We start from the raw sequence: 23615 nt of genomic DNA, 5'->3' as shown, positions 1-23615 counted from the left end.
ATAGTTTGTAAAATGGCTTCTCTTTGCATTTATGCATGGAGTGTTTTGGGGCAATAGTAATATCCTCACTGTATAACCTTAGTTATAAAATAATTTTCAAGGTTTTTTCTGACTCAGAATTACATTAAAATACTGATGGAAACTACTGTATTCACTCCTAGGTGAATACATACTATGTTCTAAATATGATAGGGGAAAAATTTTGTGGGATAAAGGTAAAAACATAGAATTTAGAGTGGTCTATTTGTTAATCTAGTAATGGTTAGTCACTTAATCTCTTTTAACTTCATTTTCTTCATCTGTAAAATGGGGACCATAAAACCCACCCCAGTTACCATACAAAACTGTTGTGAGGATTAAATGAGATAATCTACTTGAAAGAAATCTCCAAACCATAAAAAGCTTATCAAAACAGTCATTTTTAACATAACTGTATCACATTATTTACAAATTATGGTCATAAAATAGTTTAGTACTGTTTCTTACATGAAACAAATGGAAAATACATATGCAAAACACATTTAGGACTATGGGCACCATGTTATACCTACAGCTTGATATTTAGTGAGTAAATGATCTAGTTTAAAAAAGTACATTTCCTATGTTACCTTAAAATCTTTAGAAGTGAATTTGGAAGTATAAAAATAAAACAATTAATTTAGCTATAATGGCCTAGCATATTGAAGATTTAACAAGCTACCTGTAAATTAAGAAACTGAGAGCCACTAGCTAAAAAAAACTTTAAAAAATTCTTATGAAGGAAAAATACATACATGAAAGTAAAATGCTAGTAGATGTTCATTCACTTCTCTGAAATTGAGAAAGAGCTGGTAGTGACATAGCAAGGGGTATAAATATACAAAAGAAGAGAACTGAACATGGACATAATCTGCACTTTTGGTATAATAAGGAAAATCAGTGAACATTCCTATGCAGTTTCTAGAAAGTTCGAATGGAAACCTCTCCCAATGGATAATAGGTCAAATCCATTTAACTACTCTGTAAGGCCGAGTCCTCCAGGAGGTTGTGATGACTCGCAAAAATAGCTCATCCTTAATAACTAAGGCCACCTTTCTCTTTCTTTCAGAATATTTAGTATGGTTACAAAGCCAATCTGTTAAGAAAAAATTCTTAGCTCCCTCCGCACAAGCTTAAAGCTCTGATGAAATAAATTACTCTGTTTATAACATGATCCTAGAAACTCAACCAGACTCACTTATCAGAGGACCTTAAAACCAATTAGATAAGAACTTATCTTCTAATTCAGTCTTCAAACTCACAAATTTTAAAAAGGGCTGGAGAAGGAGTACATTTAAATCATTAAGGAATTATTCCAAAGGGAAATAATTTTAGTTAAAAACATTAAAATTTTTCACTCAAGCACCTTAAATCTGAAGTTAAAAGTCCCTATCAGAGTAACTACCTCTCCCTGAGCTTTCAGTTTCTCCTATCTCTGTAACCTAGGTACACTTCAATGTATCATTGACCTGGACTTCTGGTAATAAAGAGCTTTTCTCAGAATCAGAATCCTCTTCTAAAAAACTAAGCTATTCAGCCCCAGATTTATTTTCTAGCTATTTATGTGATCAATGATTGAATTAAACTTAAAATTTCACTTTCTCCTAGAAATCTTTCTTTAATTCTATTCCACAATGACATTTCCCATCATTTAAATTTCCTAGACTCAAATTACATATAACATGTCAAATTTCAACTCTCTCCACTTATTTCATTTATGTGTGCCTTAACTGCCAAGCCAGGCTCTAAATTTTTCAAAGACAAAGTACATGCCTTTCATTTCTCTGTATCATAGACTATGATGTATCCTGGACAATGCGGCAATCCTAAAGAGGCATCATAAATTCGGCAAACCCACCCTCCCAAACTTATATTACCAAATAATGCTTCCAGGATGAATCAACAGGGTGATATAAATGTAACAATGCAATCATCACAATGTCACCATGACCACAAAGAAGCTTCTTCTAGGCTAGTTCAGTTTCTCAGAATCTCACCTATAGAGTTAAAAGCTGTCCCAGACACAATAATTGTTATACTATTTTTGCAGCATCTACCTCTGTCCTGGACACAGAACAGGTGTTTAATAAGATTTAAAAATTTTTAAGCTTAGTAACCTGCAGTAACTATACTGACAATTTCTATGTGCCGGCTTTGTACTTTCTACTTGCCCTGTAGTCTCTCAGAAATTACCAAAGCAATACAGAGATATGTTCAGTTATTTCTATGGGACATGTTAAATTTAAGAATAGCAACAGTCCCATGCCATGAAAACCTCAATCTGAGGCAGCATTCCAAGCTAAGCAAAAAAGGTAAGATTCATCTGCCTCTAGCAGGGATAATAAATGCTTACCAGTAAATTACCATTCATACCTACTTACCAATGTAACTTCCATGCCTAAGATTATGAAAATCTTAATTTTCATAAGATTATGAAAGATTCCATAAAATATTCTTAGTGAGGTAAAGTACAAGAAAACTGACATTTACCTTGAGTTCTGCAATAATTAAACCTGTGTTCAGCATCATTACCAATCATCCATATATATATATATATATATATATATAAATAACAAATTAAGGCAGAAGAAAAGAGATTAAGACTCAACAAGAAGAATGAGAACTATACACCATTTACAAGATAAAAGAGTGAAGGTTGGCATGGTGGTAAGATGATATAAAAGATGAATAACATGCCTTAATTTAATACCTTAATATTTTATACCTACATTAACCTCTCAAAGGTAAACTAACACTAGAAACCTATTAAACAATGAAGTCATAGCAAAATAACTGCCACAGAAAATAAAGTGTCATGGCTGTTGAAGTTAAAAGAAACTGTAAATCAATACAGCTACATTCTTATCTGAATTTACACCTTAACAGTTAATTTTTAATTCATAATTAAAGCAAAATTCACATAATAGTGATATTTGTAAGTGTGGTAATATTTGATTTTAAAATATGTATAGTCCGGCCCTGGCCAGGTAGCTCAGTCGGTCAGATCGTTGTCCAGGATACAGCAAGGTTGCGGGATGATCCCATTAAGGCACATACAAGAATCAACCAATGAATGCACAAATAAATGGGGAAATTGGTAGATGTTTCTCTCTTTCTCTTTCTCTTTCTCTTTCTCTTTCTCACTCCCCACCACTCTCCCTTCTAAAATTAGTAAGTAAAAATTTTAAAAATTAAGTAAAATATCTATAGCCAGGAAAACAGAACATAAAATGTGATCACATTCCCCAAAATTCTCATTACTCCACAAATTATTTTACATTTGGCTGGTACACCCACTACAAAATCAGAACATCTCATAGCCACAAAACTTTCAATAGCTAATATGATGTTTCTTGAAACTAGATGATTAGGGGAATAAAAAATAATTCAAACTAAACCAAATAAAATTATACATTTAAAATGTTACCACAGGGAGAAAAATAGAAGAATTGGGATATATTTTAGAAAAGTAAAGTTCTTTCACAGTAATTGTTTTCTTTCTAATGTATGGAAAACAACACAATAAATTATGCATTTAAAATCTGCCCAAGGTGACTGAACAGTACTTGTTAATGAAGACCTATATACTATATACCCTATATACTCTGTACCAAAATCTAAACAATGCAGACTGGTTTTCTCTATTTGTTTTACATCACCATAATTATGTTCTGAAACCAAAGCTTCATACAATAAGAATTTAAAACAGTAGTTAAAACAGGAAACCACAAACTAATTAAAGTACTTAGAAGTATGCAAATGTAAAGGATATATTTAAATCTTGATTTGCTTTTAAAACTTGATAAAAAAATACAGGTTTAGGACTAGAGAAATTATGAAACATTTCACAATTAAATGATACAATTATTAGAAATACTAAAAAAAAAATGTTTCAACTTACCTGGTTTCTTTCTGGATTTTTCATGACCTAGCTGTCCTAGATCATTACATCCACATGTGTATACTGTTCCATCATCCAGAACAAATACAGTGTGTCTGAGTCCACATCCCACATCTCGGACCTTTTTGTTTATAAAAAAGTCACTTTTTCTGGGCTCTAATACAATTTCTTCATCAATTCCACCCAAACCTAGCTGTCCAAAAGATGCATTTCCCCAGCACAACATATTTGTAATTCTTTAGGTCTTCCAGTTTCAATAAAAAATTCCCTTCTGAAACAGTGGAAAGTTGAAGGTATCTCTATGTCTGAGGAGATATAAAAGAAGTTAAGATGACTTCCAAGAAAATATGATGAATTGTTGCTCTTTCAAGAGCAAGGCTACAATAATCACTATATAGTAAACATTGTATCTATTTCATAATATGCTACATACATATCATTCAGTTTCAAAATACAATTAGTTGTATTTTTTTAATATAATATAGAAACATTTAGGGAAAATTTCTCACTCTCCATGATTCTTATGAAATTTAAAACTTTTAGTTCTTATTGTTATCGTGTGATAATCTACTAGAAATATTAAGTACTTTGATGAAATTAATCCTTTTTTCTTTAAATAATTTCAATGGAAGAAATAAGACATCTATTCACTGTTTCAACAATCAAGTAATTATACAGTTAAAAAGTTTAGCCAACTACAGTAACATAAAAACCCTGAAATCTCCCTCAAGTCATAGCATAATTAAACCTTCGAATACCTACCTCCACATCAACAGAAAACTGAAGTTCTTATCTGTAATAGAAAACCAAAAATGGAAACTTTAAATTTCCCACAATTTAAATGACTTACAACTAGTCACACCAATACCAGGCTCTAGCAAAAAAGATTCTCTTGTCAAGCCTTGATTTTAATCACCTCCGAAAATTTTTTTTTACTTATTTTTTTAAAAATAGAAATAGTTACACTCCGACATCACTACAAGTCTAATTTTAAAACTAAATCAATGTACGTAATTATAATACTCACAAAAGAAAAAATGCAGTTTAATATGAAAATTCTCCCCAAATTTCAACATTTTCTATTACGAGTGGAAACCGTGACTGAAAAATATTTCTCCTGGGCAATCAATAGCTATCTATAACCTCTGAAACAATTATTTGAAGATGGAAAAAAACTGCGAGCAACCCAGCACTGCCGATTTTTCAAGAATGGGGGCTGGGCCATTGATAGTTTGGTGGCGAAATCCGTAGAACTTTCCAGTACATTGAGTATTTCTTCGTTTGAAGACACAGATAACAAGAGTCCACTTCATGTAAATCTACACAGATCTTTAAACACAACGCGTTGCTAAATAATACAATTACAGGAAGTCAGCCTAATTCCCGTTGTAGTCACCCACATTCCTTACACAGAACCTGAGAAGTTTCAAAACCCAACTTTCCTACGTTCGGGCTAGCAAGTGCTGAAGCTGTCCCACTCCATGACCCCATCCGGTCACAGAAGTTTGATTTCACTCTTTTTGGAACATCAGAATTTGATAGTTCCCAAGAGCTTTGCATTGTCTCCAGTTTTGTTTTGTTTTTGAGAGGACAGGAAAATACTCCTTTATTTCAGCGCACGAGGTTTAACCAATCTTTTCTTTAAAAAGCCGGAACGGGTATAAGAAAGGCGTCCTCACGCCAGCAACAGGTAGGGGAATGAGAAGCAGTTTTTATTCCCATTATAGTCCCTGAACATCCACTCAGATCAGTTCAGGGGGACCAGAGAAGAGAAAACGTCTACACACACCCAACCTCGCGGGTCGACCAGTCAACTACGGCAGCCACCAGTTCTAAGAAGTCGCAGAGACCAGCGGTCGAGGGTCGGCAGCTCCGCGTATCCCAGTTCGAGGGGCACCTTCCCCAGGGAGGTGCGACATTCCAACCCCAGTTAGGGAACCCCGACACTGCCCTGGTCCCCCGCCCCCCACCACGAGGAAGCGCTGAGAAAGCACCCTGCGCCTGGCTGGCCTGCATCCGCCCAGACCCGGCCTGCCCCATCCCTAATGCCGTCACACGCCCCCGAACCCAACGGGGCGAGAACTCACCCGGCCCCTCAAGTCAGGGAAGCCCTGGGCGACGGAGGCGCCTCCCCAAAGAGCGACGCAGCACGGCAGCCGAGGCAGGTCTCCAGGTCTTGGACTCTCCTCTAACCAGGGGCGGCTAACACCAGGCAGGGCTCCTCTGGCGTCGGTGCCGCTGCTCGCTGCTCCCCTCCCCGGCTTCTGTTAAACTTTACCGGGTTCCTCTGAGAAATACAGCCGCCACCGCTGTACAGACGAGGGAGGGCCGTCAGCAACCTGGATGGAGCAGGAGAGGAAGGACAGGAGCCAACCGGGGCGGAAAGCGCGAAGGGAGGGTAGAGTTGGAGAGAGACTGGGGAGAAGGGAGAGGGGGAGGTGCCTAGGCGGGGTGGGGGGGGAGCGGGAGAAGGGCCGGCCGGAAGTGAGCCACAGAGCAAGCGCGCACGCCCGCCCACTTCCCGGCCCGCGCGACTGCGCCGGAATCCCTCCTGGGCACACAGCCCCGGGCGCCTGCGTAGTGTGCCCCTTTGCGTTGCTTTAAAAGGCAAGAGCGAAGTAACTAAATTGGAGTTTGCGGAGACCAACGAGGTGCGGTCGTGTTTTGTAACAACGCTTCTTTTTAGTGAAGAAAATCTCTTGGTTTTTTTGGTTTGTCTTTCTACTCATAGGTTCCAATCTATTATTTTATTCTGCCCTTTTCCAGGGAGAATTTTAAGTAGCAGATGAAATATTAATATAGTTATGAGGCAGGGGAGCACTTTTATTCCTTTGCCTCAGCAGGAGCTAATCTGAGTATGACGGGTATATTCATAGCAATGGCATTAAATGTCAATACCACCAGTTAGGCTTCTGATAGTAGTGATGGCTGCCATTACTTTCTGCTCTCTCCCTGGAAGATGGACTTAACATTGCAGAATCTCCTTCATTCAGAGAAAATTAAGTAGTAAATATGGCTACAGTCCCTGCTTTATAAAAACAAAGTTTTGATTTCCTAAGCCAGTCTACGTAACCTCTTAAAAAAGAGGAAAGTTGAAAGAAGGCACTTTTGATTATTTATGTTAGATTTTGGTAGAACTTGTGACCTCAGAGTGACTGTTGAATTGTTACAAAGAATTCGACAATAGGTCATGTTTCTTTATCTCATTGAAAAGTATATTTCAGATTAGTATGTGCTATACTATGTATAAGTATGTGTATTAGTTTCCTAGGGCTGCCATAACAAAATACCACAAAGTGGATGGATTTAAACAACAGAAATTTATTGTCTCAGTTACGGGAGCCAGAAGTCTGAAATCAAAGTGGCAGCAGGATTGGTTCCCTTTTGGCCTCTCAGAGAATTTTTTCCAATCTTCTGTCCTAATTTCTGGTGGTTGTTGACAGTCCTTGGCATTCGCTATAATCTCTGCCTCCATCTCCACAAGATGTTCTTCCCTGTTTGTCTCAACAAGTCTGAGCATTATTTAGTGTCCTTTTTCTCTTGAAAGGATTTCAGTCATTGGATTAAGGTCCACCCTAGTCCATTATGACCTCTTTCTAACTGAATTATATCTGTAAAGATCCTATTTCCATATAAGATAACATTCTCGGGTAGTAGAGATTAGGACTTCAACAAATCCCTTTGGGGGGAACCCAATTCAACTGACAACAGTATGTTACAGGAATAAGTAAAAATTACAAGATATGTATGTAAGCAAAGAAAGCATAATTTCAATTTTGGGAATAGTGAGAATACCTACAAAACATGCTTTATTCTTATTTTGATAGCTTCATTGACCTTATAGGATTTTTGTTCTGTATTAACATTAAAGACTTGATGCCTCAAAATACAATGTCTGTCCAGAAGTTACCCAGCCATGTAACATGAAAAATAGACATCTATTGAGGAAGATACAAGAAACATTGTGCAGAGGGTAGTGATGCCTCAATCCCCTTCAAAGTAGGTACCTTGGGACCTCACACAGTTCTCCCAGTTGCCATCAGCTGCCTGGATGTATTTTGCTCAATCTCATCCACAGTCTGAAATCTCTTCCCTTTCAAAGGTGATTTTAGTTTTGGGAAAAGCCAGAGGTTCCAGGGCAGGGGGCACCAAATCTGGGCTTTGGCGGGGCTGAGTCATCTGGGTTATTTGTCGTTTTATCAAAGAACTCTGCACTAAAGGTGATGCACGAGTGGGTGTGTTGTCTTAATGAAGCTGCCAGTTACCAGTTGCCCATAACTGCAGCCTTGTGAATTAACCGGATCATTGCTATGAAGGAATGTTCAAGCTTAATGCAAAATTTGATACAGATTCATTGTTCTACTCCCTCCATCATTTTGAACGGGACGACCACACAGTACATACACATGCTCGCTCAAAGGGCATCCATCACCCTCACTGAGTAGCGCAGTGAAGTGTCATGGTTCATGCATGGGCATTCCAATCCACTTTCTTTGGCTGCCAGGTTACATCAAGGTAGCGCAAACCATTCTCATTATACTAACAATGGTTGGACTTATTACAGATAGACCTCGTATATCATTAGAAGGAAAGTTATGGGATTTGGGATTTTTGAGATATGTACTTGATGGTGCAACAAATCAATACTAAAATTTGAGTATCTTAATAAAGCTGTTTTGTTTTTTTTTACCTTCACAGTTCAAGTGGATGTTCCTACTGAGTGAAAGGTAATTTCCAGGAACCTGAGGAGATAGGGGCAGAGGATGCTTCTTAAAACCCTTATCTGGGAGGTGCCACATATTACTTCAGCACATATAACTTATGCAAGTACTATATACCTAGATGCAAGGGGACTGAGAAACAATCTTTGAATTCTCAGGTACTACTTTATCCCATGGAAGAAAGAGCCTGAATTGGTGGACAACTGTCTCTACCACCTGGGTGCATCTCTCTCTGGGAATTTTTTTTTTTTTGTAGATAATTTTTTGAATTCATTTGAGCCAAATTGACAACATATGCCAAGAGCAAGATGTCAAATACTCTTCTCTCTGGAATATTCTTTAAGATAGGTTTTATATTAGAAGTGGAATGGACATTTCTAGATGTTCCTTTTAACCTTATAAATCAATGAAACTGTGGTATAAGATTTTAAAAAAGTAGCCTGTGATTATCTTTAAAATGAGACACCTCTAGGATCAGAGGGGTATCAGGAACTTTGCTGCATAAAAGCAGCATGAGATATTGGTAAGGAGTGTGGCCTCTGTTGCTAGTTTGTCTGGATTCAGAACATGAGTCTATGGGCCACCTCAAACCTCTCCTATTCTCTCAAACACATCCGCAAACATTTACTAATGATCTGTTTTACAGAAAATTACTTCTCAGTACAATTTCTATAAGTGGGGGATGTTAATTCATACCTCACAGGGTTGTTAAGGGGATTTAATAAGATAACATGTACAGTGCCTCAAACCTGGCAAGTGTTTAGTAAATGATAGCTGTCATTATTAATAATGGCATCTCTCGTAAACTACAAGTAATAAAAGAACATTTGGGGAAGTATTCCATATCACCAATAATAAAATAATTTTAATTTAGAACAAAATAAAATACCTTTTATCTACTGCATCACTATCATTTTAAAGGTAAAATCTTCAGACTGTTGATATACCACTAAAATAAGTATTCATTCTTACCACTCTTACCTTTGCTGCTCCTTTCCTTCTAGCCATATTGTTCATGGTGGACCTCATCTCACTTCCTTCATTCAATTCTCTACTCATGTCAGCTCTCCAGTCTTCCCTGAATACCCTAGCCAAAAAACCACCCCCTCACTCTCTATAATCTTATACTACTTTATTTTCTTTCATATCCACTTACATTACCTGATATTTTAATGTATAATTCATAAATGTATGTTACATATAATATATAAATAAATAACAGATAATCAAATATATATAATTTCTGGTCTACAGCATGTGCTCAAAAATTATTTATTGAATTCTTAATGGTGCTGGCAGCATTGTAAATGATCACAATCTTTTAATAAATATATTTGGCAATACATTTCAGGAGGCAGTAAATTTCACTTAATGGTTCATAATAATAACGACATTTATTGTGAGATATTGTACTGAATTATCTGTATTGTATCACTTCTTGGACTCTGTCCTCAGGAAATACAAGATGTGTTTAAAAAATACTTATTGAACACTTATTATGTGCCACTCTCCCGATTCTAGTAAGAGAGAAAAACAGGCAGGAAAATAAAAGTATGAACAAAGATTTTTACTGTAATGTTACCTCTAATAGCAAACATTTAAAAGAATAGGGAAATGGGATGAGTGGCAAGGTTAATCCTTTTATTGTTAACTTTGAGAGGACAGAATGGTATTGTCCAAAATAATTTGTCACCAGTTGCCACAAATCATGGGTTTCACATTGACTGGACAACTGGAAAAGCCTCTACTCATCTTACCTGCTCCTGCTCTTGGAGGTTAGAGCCTGCATTTTATCAAGCAGTTGCACAGCCACACTTTCTTAGGTCCCTCCCTCAGTTAATCCCTAAGAACTAAAGGGTTCTGCTCTTTTCATCCCCTGTCTCATAGGCCCCATAGTCATTCTTTGTCCTTTGAGCTAACATCATGGCTTCAGCCTAAAGTGTATACAAAGCAGATCTTTTACAAGATTCTTCATTATGTCTTTACTGAGTGCCTACTCTGTGCTGCCTTCCTAATTCTAGAAAAAAAGAAAAAACTAGGCAGGGAAATAAAAGTATATCAAATTTTAATAAATATTAAGGGTACAGACAAGGGGTAGAGATAGAGAATGATAGAGAAAGTCCTTGAAATTGAATGGACAGTGAAGGCCTCGAAAAGGAGTTGCTGTTAAAACTGAGAATACCACGGAGAGCAGAAGAGTTTGTCACCTACCTCCACCCCATCTCCTCATCAGGTCCAAGCCCTTTTCCCTGAGGAGATGGTAACCGTACTCTCTTCCATAACCTCATGTGAATCCACTTCCAACTGGCTATGAAGATGAATAAAGAAAAGCTGGATGGTTACTCAGTGGGGACCACCGTACTGGTTTGGACCATTGGTCTGCACATTGGCCAGAAATGTATGAGACCTTAAGCTGACCTTTTTTCCTAGTATCAAATGATGACAAGCGTATACTAATCTTCCATCTCTGTGCTTATGGCAAGAGATGGCTTAAATCAATAACTTAGAATGGCATTGAAAAAATGAGAACAAAAGGAAGGATAAGTCACGGTGAAGAGGGAGGTGAGAAAACATTCTAGGTGGAGGGAGCAAAACAAAGCCTTTGCAAGAAGAAAGAACTTGGCATTTCCAGGAACTGGAAGAACATTAATATAGTTTGAGCACAGGGGAACTAGTTTGGGGATAGGCAGATAGAGTCCAGATCCAGTAAGGCACAGTAAGGAGTTTTAATTCTACATACCATTGAAGGGTTTTATGCCAGGAGTAGGATCAACAATTACTTGTATTTGCTGCTGAACTGGATAGGATTGCCGAATTACAGAAGGGTCAAAATGGAAGATGTAGATTATTTAGCAGGCTTTTGCAATAATCCAAATGAGAATTTGGAGTGGTGAGAAGGTGATTGTGATGGAAATGAAGAAAATTTAAAACATACTGTGGGGATAGGGTTAACAGGGTTGTGATGAATGGTTTCTAGGGAACCAGAGAATGATAAGAATGCTGGGTCCCTGGTAGTTTACTGACCTGATGTTATCTGTTATGATATATGCCCCTTAATCTGTGACATAAAGAATAATAATTCTAGATACTTATAGAATCCTTCTCAACTTTCATTCTCACAATTGTACTAACCACCTTTCCTGCTCCAAATTTACATTTTAGCTGCAATTTCCTCCTCAGCATCTCCTTGTGAAACAGTAATAAGGTTCATATTATAAAAATCTGAGACATTTTTATAATGCTCTCTATAACTCTTTATAACTTCTTTGTGTTTGCTTTTTATCCCCTAATTATCGGAAATTCAGGGGGCATTGAAACAGGCATAAGCCTGAAAAATCACATGTAATATGTCCCTTGACCAGTACGTGGAGATGTGTTCATATCTTTGAAATTACAGTGCAGTTACTCCACTCACTATACTTTCTGGACAGAGAATATGCTCAGGATTCCCTGTTTCATGTGTGTGTGTGTGTCAGTAAAAAACAAAAATTGTTTTTAAAAACAAAAGACTCAACTGTATCATAAACTATGCTTTAAATATAATTTTATCCCACAGCAGTAAGAAGAGGAATATTCTACAAGTTCTAATTAATAATGAGAGCGTCATCAAAGCAATACAGTATGAAGTGTGGGATCTATATTTATATGAATCTTTTTTAAGTCTATGTGCTTTTCTTTTAAAGGAAATAATTAGCAATAAATAGGAGGAATTTCAACTATAGCGTTTAACAATCAAACTTTTGGGTAGCAAATTGAACTATTTTGTTGCTACTAATTTTGAAGAGTCTTACAAAGATACCTGAGGTTGGAAAGTTCTAATTTAGCTGTCAGAAATGAAATCTGGGAAATTCTCTTTATTTTGTTCCTTATGCCAGGTCCCACATAACTTTCATAAGTCAAAAGGCAATATTATATACATATATGTGTGTATATATTTTTATATATGTGTGTATATATACATATATGTGTGTATATATATATACACGTGTATATATATATATATATATTTAGGTAGCATGTCTCACTGACTTTAAATGGGATCAGGACTAAAACTTATTGTAACCGTGGATCTTTGTCAAATTAACTACTATTTCCTTGAATAAAAACTAGGCACAGAATAATTATGTTCATCCTTTATTAATAATTTTCAAAGTAATGGTATAAAAGAACCTTGCTATTTAATTACCACTTTTTTAAGGGAAATTGACAACATTTCACATTCTTAATTAAGCATTAAAAATATTTTGAAAGCAGCACAGAGGACTACAAAATACCTGGAAACCAAAAATAAATAAAACAAGCATTTTATGAATAAGTTTTCCATTAGAGTGTAAAAATGTATTCTTATAGTCTCAATGTAAGATGTGATAGCTTGAAGGAACTGTTGAGAAGTAGTAACTAGGAAGGACAGTGTTCCTAGAAGACAAATTATAGTTGTCACCTCCACATTACCAAAATGCAACTTAACTATATTAAAATAACAGAAATGTTTGCCCAAGAAAAATGCCGTATAGTTCAAGCTGTTGTTTTAATTCTTGAAGAGGAGAATAATTACTCTTTGTAAACTAAGTATATTAAGAAGTGAATTTAGGTGTTCTGAGCTGTTGACTTTCAACAAACAACAAACTTCATCTGTTCAATCTTTAAAAGGAAGCTAACTTCCAAAAAGCATTTTCCAAACTTTTTATTCATAAGCTCTAGTAGTATTGACAGTAAAATAGAAATACGGTGTAGTAAGTGTTAGAATTGTTCTTAGTGTAGAAAACATCTTTTTTTAAATACTACACCATCAGAAATTATAATTACAGGCATACCTCTTTTTTTTGCACATGCTTTGTTCTCCACAGGTGTTGTGTTTTTTACAAACTGAAGGCAAGACCCTCCACTAGCAAAAAAATAACAACTTGCTTTATTGCAGTACTTGCTTTATTACAGTGGTCTGGAACCAAACCTTCAATATATCCAAGGTATGCCTGTACTCACTTTATTTTGTGTGGTCTTTTTTTCCCCAGCATTATGGACATGTCATTGATATATAACATTGCATAAGTTTAGTGTGTACAATGCAATGATTCAATACATGTATATATTATGAAATGATTACCAAAGCAAAATTAACACTTCCACCACCAAAAAAAAATCTTAAATTGAATGTATTCAGATGTGTCTTGTTATATGAATAATCATTATCTGTGTTTTGGCTGCCTAGAAAGGCTTTTCCAGGTTCTTTAATCCCTCTGGCTCCATAGTATAGCAAAAATACTCAAGGGGATATAAAGGAGATCTTTGAGATTCTTTTTAGCCCATGTATCTTGTCTATGGCATTTTAAAAAAAATTTTTAATCCTCACTTAGGGGCATTTTTTCATTGCTTTTAGAGAGCGAGAGGAAGGGAGAGCGAGAGAGAAAGAAACATCAGTGGGTTGCCTCTTATATATGCCCTGACTGGGGATTGAACCTGAACCTAGGTATGTGCCCTGACCAAGAATTAAACCCACAACTCTCTGGTTTATGGGATGACCCTCCAACCAACTGAGCCACACCAGCCAGAGCTGCATTTGCCTATTCATATCCTTTAAGTTAATAAGCAATTTGTTTGATGTAAATAACAAATGATGAAGGCAATTTCTTTGCTTTTGGCCATAATTATTTAAACCTTCATCATTGCTACCACTACCTCATTTCCAACTGTCATCAGTTCCAGCCTGGACTTCTGACCAGCTGTGGACTCACTATAGTCTTGGCTCTTTGGTCCATCCACACAGACACTGGGACGATCTTTCTAAAATGCAGATTTGGTCATACATCTTTATAACCTAAGCATTCAGTACCTCTGTATAATTAGGTCTTTATCATCCTCTGCAACCACATTCTTGCCACATCCTCCAAATCTCACCTTATCTTTATTTTATAAGCTATGAAATACATTCTCTCACTTCCTTCTGCATTTTCATGTTGTTGTTCAACCTAGTGAGATTACCAATTTTCAAGTCTCAGCTCTTACAGTCTTTCTTAATGAAGACTTGCCCTGTCTATGACAGTTGACAGAATCCCTACCCCAAAATGTGGCTTCAAATGTTGTTGTAAAACGACACATTACAACATAATCAATTGCCTTTCTTCTCCATCACTAGACTGCTAGCTCCAGTCAGGAACTTGGGTCGTATCCCCAAGAATGAACAAATACAAATTGTTTCATATTAGTCAGAAGCTCTAGTAATATTGTGAGTAATAAAATGTGGAAAATAAATTGTTAGAAAATGTTTTTTGTACAAAATCTTTCAAAACAATGCCTTTAGGAAAAAGGATAATTACAAAGCCCTCAGTGGAGAAGACTGTGAATATGTACAATGTATAATACAGATCCATTAAATATTTGTCACTTGAGTACTTGTTCCTTGTATAGATTATAATCTTTCTAAGGGAGGGACCCGTATTATACTTTTTAAAAAGTTCCCTGTGAGGCCTAGCAAAATACTATCATAATAAAATAATCAGGTGTTTTTTTTTTGATTAACTGAATGACTGAATCCATTATGTCAAAACTAAATATCAACCGGAATTTTTAAGCCCTGCCTCTTTGAATCTCTATGTATATTGAAATATCTTTGACAACAGGGGCTCTCCTTATTGATTTTTATATTCTCAGGTCTGAACGCAACACCTAACACTGGAAGTTAGATAAATCCCTATTATCAAGATTACATCAGTGAAATACACATCTGCTTTGCTCATCATTGTATCCTTGTGACTAAGGCAACATCTGATCCACAGTAAAAGCCTTATAAATAGTTGTTAGATACACATGATTTGGAAATATGGCTACTGAAAGGTACAACTAAAATCTAATATAAAAAGTTTCTCTTAGTCCCTTGGACTCAGAAATAAATTCAGATTAGAGTTAGCATAATTCTGAAAGAAAGATATTTTGTTTATTACTGTGAAATAGCTCAACCCCACAGAGGTGGGGAGTGGTGTGCAGAGCGAGGAGAGAAGTTGGAAACAAACAAGTGAGACTCATAGGAGAAAATAGCTCCTCGGAGGGCAGCCACAGGCACTGATACCCATGGCAGCCGCATGAGGAAGCAGCCTAAAATTAGCAGGATGGGCAAGCCCAGGAAGGGAGAGCCAGACAGCCTTCCCTCCCCACAACAAATGAGGTATGGGGCTGGGAGCCCCGCGGCGAAACCCTCCTTAGCCTGTGGAGCTCCACTGCAGGTAAGGCCTTCCCTGGGAAATCACCCTGGGAGGCAAAGCAAGAGATTTCTTAAGGGGATGTCCAGACAATTGAAAGATTTAATATTGCCTAGTAAATTTTACTAGGAAATTTCCTGGTGACTCCAGGAATCTAATATTTAAGGGAACAATAAAAGTATTCTGATATCTGTCCTCACCCAAGGTGTTCATCCGAATGACCCCTTCTCCTTGTGGAATTGGGCTCTCTGGGGTGTGTAGGTACTGTTTTTTTTCCAAGTGTACAGCGGGAGCGGCTGTCCTAAAAAATTTATAAAACCATGTGGAAGACGAATGAAGAAAGGGTACCTACAAGTAATATTTCAAAATGTATAAGTTACTGCAGAGCCAAAAAGAAAAGATTAGAAATTACACAAACAGGCAACAGGGTGCTTTTTTCATGAATGAAGTAGAGTGGTTGAGCTGGTCAAAGACAGACAACAGAATCATGAAGGGGCCAGGATTTTCTCAATGTTATTATTTCATATATAATTAGATCAGTGATTTACTTAATGATGCACATGAGTTATTCCCAGTTGGAGTGTTTTTCTATCACTCTCCATGGTCTCTATAAGTTCCTGTGTTCTACACCGGAATCTTTTTTTATATTACCTATTGCCTTTTGAAATCATAATCATTAATATGAGTAGAGACACCCTCTAGTGCTATTAGAGGGTGTCTCGCAGCGTTACTCTGAAGGGATTGTGTAATTAGCAAAACAGAACTTTTAAAAATTATAGCTTTACTGAGATATAGTCACATATTACACAATATTTAAGTGTACAATTCAATGGTTTTCAATATATTTACAGAGTTTCCTAACAATTGCCACAATTAATTTTGAAACGTTCGTCACCCAAAAAACTCCAAATCATTTAGCAGTTATTCCTATTTGGAGACTTCCTATATAGGAAGTCATACAATATGTGGTCTTTTGTGAGCTTTTTTTCTTTTTTCTTCCTTTTTTTTCTGTTTTAAGGGAATGCTTAAGTGCATAACAAAAGAGAAGAAAAAACTCTTCTGTTGGGAGTATTAATTGTTGACTCATTATAAAGGGAAACTGTCATTGCCTCCAGTCTCCATTCTGAATGACCATTTATAACCCATTACTCCAAAATTTTTCAGCTATAGTGATACTTCAGTGTTATATAAAAATATATGATTAATAAATGCTTTTCAGTATTTATGATTTTTATTTAATGATAATCTTTAATATGACCTGATGGGATGAAGTACATCCACTTATGATATTATTGGAGAACTTAAATGATACATATCTTAATGTTTTAGTAAATCATAAATGAAGTAAGATATAGCGCATCTAGAACAGTGCCTCCCAAGTATTAGATTCTTAGTAAATAGACACATTTTCTTCTACTCTATTTCCAATGTTAAACATTTACTCATATAAAACATATAGGGCAGATTTGATGAAAATCTTAACCTAGTGGAGCACTCTGAACATACTAGTTACTCAATAAATACTTATTAAAACAGAGAAAGGCAATTCAATCATGGACATATACATTATACACCTGTGACACAATTTCATAAAGACTGTATAAAACAGTTTCATATGCTAGACTAGGAAGCACCAATCATAATTTCAAGTTTGAGCTGATATCAACTGCAATTTTCGATAATGGGCTTACTCTCTCTGGTCCTCAATTCATCTACAACTCCAGATCCAGAAATGCTGGATCATAGCTAAAATCCATCCCCACTGTTCATAGTGTGGAAGTTTTTTATGACAAAGTCTCCAAAACACACCTGCCTTATATTTATTTCATGGTAAATGTCAGATTGAAATCTAAGATTGCTCCTTAGGGAAGTCCAATGGTTGACTGCCCTGAGATTTTGCAGCTTGTAATTACCTTAATGAAATCACAAGGTTCCATCATTTGGTCCTCAGCTGTCCAAGCTCAGAAATCTAATTTGTTTTTTAATAATTCTTTTTCAATTGTTATACTATTACAGTTTCCCCCTTTGCCCTCCTCCACCCTGCCCACCCCTGCTCCTACAGTCAGTCAATCCCCACACTGTGGTCCATGTCCATGGGTCATTTATGCATGTTTTTTGACTAATTGCTTCCCCTTCTTTCCACCGCTATCCCCCTCTCCTCTCTCCTCTGGCTGCCGCCAGTCTATTCCATGGTTCCATGCCTCTGGTTCTATTTTGCTCGATAGTTTGTTTGTTTTTTTCATTATCTTCCTCTTATAAGTGAGATCATATGGTATTTGTCTTCACTGACTGGCTTATTTAACTTAGCATAATAGTCTCTAGTTACACCCGTGCTGTCATGAAGAGTAGGAGTTCCTTCTATCTTTCTGCTGTGTAGTATTCCATTGTGTAAATACCACAGTTTTTTGATCCACCCATCTACTGATGGGCACTTAGGCTGGTTCCAGCACTTGACTATTGTAAATAATGCTGCTATGAACATAAGGGTGCATAAGTTCTTTTGAATTGGTGTTTCAGGATACTAAGAGTATATCCCTAGCAGCAGAATCACTGGGTCAAAAGGCAGTTCCATTCTTACTTTTTGAGGAAATTCCATATTGTTTTCCACAATGGCTGCACCAGTCTGCATTCCCACCAACAGTGTACTAGGGTTCCCTTTTCTCGATGTACTCACCAGCAGTTGTTGTTTGTTGATTTATTAATGATAGCCATTCTGACAGGTGTGAGGTGATATCTCATTGTGATTTTAATTTGCATCTCTCTGATGGCTAGTGATGTTGAGCAGCTTTTCATATGTCTGTGTACGATCTGTATGTCCTCCTTGGAGAAGTGTCTATTCAAGTCCTTGGCCCATTTTTTTAATTGGGTTGTTTGTCTTCCTGGCATTGAGTTATATGAATTCTTTATATAATTTGGAGATTGAACCCTTGTCCAACATATCATTGGCAAATCTGTTCTCCCTTATGGTCGATTCCCATTGCATTTTGGTGATGGTTTCTTTAGCCACACAGACACTTTTTAATTTGATATGTCCCATTTGTTTATTTTTTCCTTTATTTCCCTTGCCCCAGTAGATATATTGGCAAAAATATTGCTACATGGAATATCTGAAATTTTACTGCCTATTTTTTCCACTATGACTTTTATGGTATCACAACTTATATTTAAGTCTTTTATCCATTTTGAGTTTATTCTGGTGTATGGTGTAAGTTGATGGTCTAGTTTCATTTTTTTGCATGTACCAGTACAGTTCTCCCAACACCATTTATTGAAGAGACTATTTTTACTCCATTGTATGCTCACACACCCTTTGTCAAATATTAATTGACTGTAGAGACATGGGTTTATTTCTGGGCAATCTATTCTCTTCTATTGATCTATGTGTCTGTTCTTATGCTAGTACCAGGCTCTTTTGATTATAGCTGCTTTGTAGTATAATTTTATATCAAGTATTGTGATCCCTCCAACTTTATTCTTCTTTCTTGAGAATGCTGAGACTATTTGGGGTCTTTTTTTGGTTCCATATAAATTTTTGGAGTTTTTGTTCTAGATCATTGAAATATGTCATTGGTATTTTAATAAGGATTGCATTGAATCTATAGATTGCTTTGGGTAGTATGGACATTTTAATGATGTTAATTATTCCCATCTATGAACAGGGTATATGCTTCCATTTATTTGTATCTTCTCCAGTTTCTTTCTTCAGTGTTCTATAGTTTTCCAAATACTGGTCTTTTATTTCCTTGGTTAAATTTATTCTTAGGTACTTTATTTTTCTTGTTATAGTAAATGGGATTTTTTTCTGTTTCTCTTTTTGATGGTTCATTGTTGGTATACAAAAATGCCATTGATTTCTGAGTATTGACTCTGTATCCCTCCACTTTGCGAAATTCACTTATTAGGTCGAGTAGCTTTTTGGTGCAGACTATAGAGTTTTCTACGTACACTATCATGTCATCTGCAAATAATGAAAGTTTTACTTCCCCCTTCCCAGTGTGGATGCCTTTTGTTTCTTTTTCTTGTCTGATTGATGTGGCTAGAACTTCCAGTACTATGTTGAATTAAAGTGGTGAAAGTGGACACACTTGTCTTGTTCCTGATCTCAAGGGAAAAGCTTTTAGTTTTTGCCCTTTGAGTATGATGTTGGCAATGAGTTTCTTGTATATGGCCTTTATTATGTTGAGGTATACCCCCACTACTGCCACTTTGCTGAGTGTTTGTAGCATAAATCGGTGCTGGATTTTATCAAATGTTTTTTCAACATCTATTGATATGATCGTGTGGTTTTTGTCTTTCATTTTGTTTACATGGTATATTATGTTTATTGATTTGCAAATATTGTACCATCCTTGCATCCCTGGGATGAATCCCACTTGGTCACGGTGTATGATCTTTTTAACGTATTGCTGGATGTGGATCGCCAATATTTTGTTGAGGATTTTAGCATCTATGCTCATCAGAGATACTGGCCTGTAATTTTCTTTCTTTGTTGAGTCTTTTTCTGGTTTTAGAATTATGATAATACTAGCCTTGTAAAAAAAGTTGGGGAATCTTCCCTCTTCTTGAATTTTTTGGAATAGTTTGAGAAGAATAGGAGTTAGCTCTTCTTTAAAGATTTGGGAAAATTTGCCTGTGAAGCCATCCAGTCCAGGGCTTTTGTGTGCTAGGAGTTTTTTGATTACTGCTTCAATTTCTCTAGTTACCAGTCTATTTGGGCTTTCTGCTTCTTCTTGATTCAGTTTTGGAAGATTGTATGTTTCTAGAAATTTATCCATTTCTCCTAGGTTTTCCAATTTCTTAGCATATAGTTGTTCAGAGTAATTTCTTAAAATCCTCTGTATTTCTGTGGTATCAGTTGTTACTTTTCCTCTTTTGTTCCTGATTTCATTTATTTGAGTCCTCTCTCTCTTTTTCTTGATTAGTCTGGTTAAAGGTTTGTCAATTTTGTTTATGTTTCCAAAGAACTTGCTCCTGGAATCATTGATCCTTTGTCATTTAATTCTGCTCTGACCTTCATTAACTCCTTCATTCCACTCGCTCTGAGCTTTCTTTGTTGTCGTTCCTCACGTTCTTTCAGATATAAGGTTAGCTTGTTCACTTGCGATTTTTCTGTCTTCTTTAGGTGAGCCCATATTGCTATGAATTTTCCTCTCAGGACTGCCTTCTCTGTGTCCCATAGATTTTGAGTTGTTGTGTGTTCATTTTCATTTGTTTCCAGGTACTTCTTGATTTTTTCCTTGATCTCATTGTTAACTCATTCTTATTTAATAACGTATTTTTCAGTCTCCATGTTTTTTAATGTTTTTGCATTTTTTTCCATGAGGTAAGTTTCTAGTTTCAAGCCCTTGCGATCTGAGAAAATGCTTGATATGGTTTCAATTTTCTTGAATTGGTTGAGGCTTGTTTTGTGTCCTACCATTTGATCTGTCCTTGAAAATGATCCATGTGCACTTGAAAAAAAATGTATATTTTGCTTCTTTGGGGTGAAATGCTCTATAGATATTAATTAAATCCATTTGATCTAGAGTGTTGTTCAATGTCACAATATCCTTGTTGATTTTTTTTTTTTTTTGGACAATCTATCCATTGTTGACAGTGGGGTGTTAAAATCCCCTGTGATGACTGGGTTGCTGTCAAGCTCCTTCTTAAAGTCCTCCAAGATTTTCCTGATATATTTAGGTGCTCCTATCTTGGGTGCATATATGTTTACAAGGGTTATAGCCTCTTGTTGGCCTTCTTCCTTAAGTATTATGCAGTGACCTTCTTTGTCACTTGTTATGGCCCTTTGTTTTGAAGTCTATTTTGTCTGATGTAAGTACTGCTGCCCTAGCTTTTTTTTCATGTCCATTTGCTTGAAATATTTTTTTTTCCATACCTTCACTTTCAGCCTGTGTAGTTCTTTTGTTTGGAGGTGGATGCCTTGTAGACAGCACCCACACAAGTCATGTCTTCTTATTCTTTCACCTCCTATGTCTTTTTTTAAAATATGTTTTATTGATTATGCTATTACAGTTGTCCCATTTTGCCTCCTTTATTCCCTTCCACCCTACACCACCCCACCCTCCCCCTTAGTTCCTGTCCATGGGTCATACATATAAGTTCTATAGCCTCTCCATTTCTTATACTATTCTTAACCTCCCCCTACCTATTTAGTACCTACTGTTTATGCTGTTTATTCCGTGTACCTTTTCCCCATCACCCTCCCCTCTGTTTTTATTGTTCATAGTTTTTTATTTTCTTTTTCTTAGATAAATCTCTTTAACATTTCTTATTAATAAAGGCTTGGTGATAATGAACTCCTTTAACTTGACCTTATCTGAGAAGCACTTTATCTGCCCTTCCATTCTAAATGATAGCTTTTCTGGATAGAGTAATCTTGGATGTAGGTCCTTGTCTTTCATGACTTTGAATATTTCTTGCCAGCCCCTTCTTGCCTGCAAGGTTTCTTTGGAGAAATTAGCTCATAATCTTATGGGAACTCGTTTGTAGGTAACTGTCTCCTTTTCTCTTGCTGCGTTTAAATTTTTCTCCTTATCTTTAATATTGGGTAACTTAATTGTGATGTACCTTGGTGTGTGCTTCCTTGGGTCCAGCTTCTTTGGGACTCTCTGAGCTCCTGGATCTCCTGGAAGTCTATTTCCTTCACCAGATTGGGGAAGTTCTCCTTCATTACTTTTTAAAATAAGTTTTCAATTTTTCAGTCTTCCTCTTCTCCTTCTGGCACCCGTATGATTCAGATGTTGGAATGTTTAGAGTTGTCCCTAAGCCTCTCCTCACTTTTTTGAATTCCTGTTTCTTCATTCTGTTCTGGTTGAATGTTTATCTCTTCCTTCTACTCCCAATCATTGATTTGAGTCCCAGTTTCCTTTTCTTTACTGTGGGTTCCCTATATATTTTTCTTTATTTCACGCTGAATAGTCTTTGCTTTCCTCTATTTTGCAAACATACTCAACCAATTCAGTGAGCATCCAGATTACCAGTGTTTTGAACTATGCGTCTGATAGGTTGGCTATCTGTTCCTCTCTTAGTTCTATTTTTGGAGCTTTGATCTGTTCTTACATTTGGGCCATATTTCTTTGTCTCGGCATCCCTTGGAAATCATTGGAAGGGGCGGAGTCTTAGGTATTCACCAGAGTGGGGCAATCCGGGTTGCTGCATTGTGACACTGTGTGTAGGATAGGGTATGAGAGGAAACAATGCTGCTTGCTGGGCTCTTGGCGGGCTTTCAGTCACTTCCCCTGCTACCCACAAGTAAATTGGGCCCTTCTGGTGCTGATTCCTGGATGGGTGGGTTTGTGTACGTTCTCAAATCCTATGGGTCTCTCCAATAGATTCTCCTGTGAGGCTGGGAGTTTCTCTTGCCACTGCAATTCCCAGTTTTTTACCACCAGAGGTTTTGAGGCTTTCTTTTCCTGTGCTGGAACCCTGGATTGCACGGCCTGTCTCACTCACCAGCTGTTCCTCCCAATTTCTCCACACACAAATGTGGGACCGCCTGGTCCTTCAGCCGCCACCTTGACACTTGTCCTCTCTGCCCTGGCTACCCATCTGTACCCCTCCTATCGGTCTGGATGAATGTTTCTTCTTTAACTCCTTCGTTGTCAGACTTCCATACCATTTGATTTTCTGGCAGTTCTGGTTATTTTTTGTTTTTAAATTTGTTGTTGTCCTTTTGGTTGTGTGTGGAGGCAAAATTTATCTACCTACGCCTCCATCCTGGCTGGAATCCACCTCCTATGTCCTTTGATTGGAGTATTTAATCTATTTACATTTAAGGTTATT

At 36.7% G+C, this 23615-nt stretch overlaps 1 protein-coding gene across 2 annotated transcripts in view; it reads right to left on the bottom strand.

Annotated features, from left to right (window-relative positions):
• HERC4 (HECT and RLD domain containing E3 ubiquitin protein ligase 4) overlaps nt 1-6332 on the bottom strand; it is a 128778-nt gene extending 122446 nt beyond the window's left edge. For both annotated transcript variants that reach the window (XM_054572711.1, XM_054572712.1), the window contains exons 1-3: nt 6007-6332; nt 4682-4712; nt 3920-4224 (exon numbers count right to left, since the gene is read on the bottom strand). In XM_054572711.1, coding sequence (XP_054428686.1) covers nt 3920-4145 — 226 coding nt within the window. In that variant the 5' untranslated portion in view covers nt 4146-4224; nt 4682-4712; nt 6007-6332. The remainder of the gene's footprint in view (nt 1-3919; nt 4225-4681; nt 4713-6006) is intronic.
• Nucleotides 6333-23615: the final 17283 nt, after the last annotated feature.

Source organism: Pteronotus mesoamericanus, unplaced genomic scaffold, assembly GCF_021234165.1.
Source record: "Pteronotus mesoamericanus isolate MK-2021 breed Mesoamerican mustached bat unplaced genomic scaffold, CSHL_Meso_final contig_24, whole genome shotgun sequence".
In the NCBI taxonomy this organism is placed as follows: domain Eukaryota; kingdom Metazoa; phylum Chordata; class Mammalia; order Chiroptera; family Mormoopidae; genus Pteronotus; species Pteronotus mesoamericanus.
This window is presented reverse-complemented; position numbering and strand designations above follow the sequence as displayed.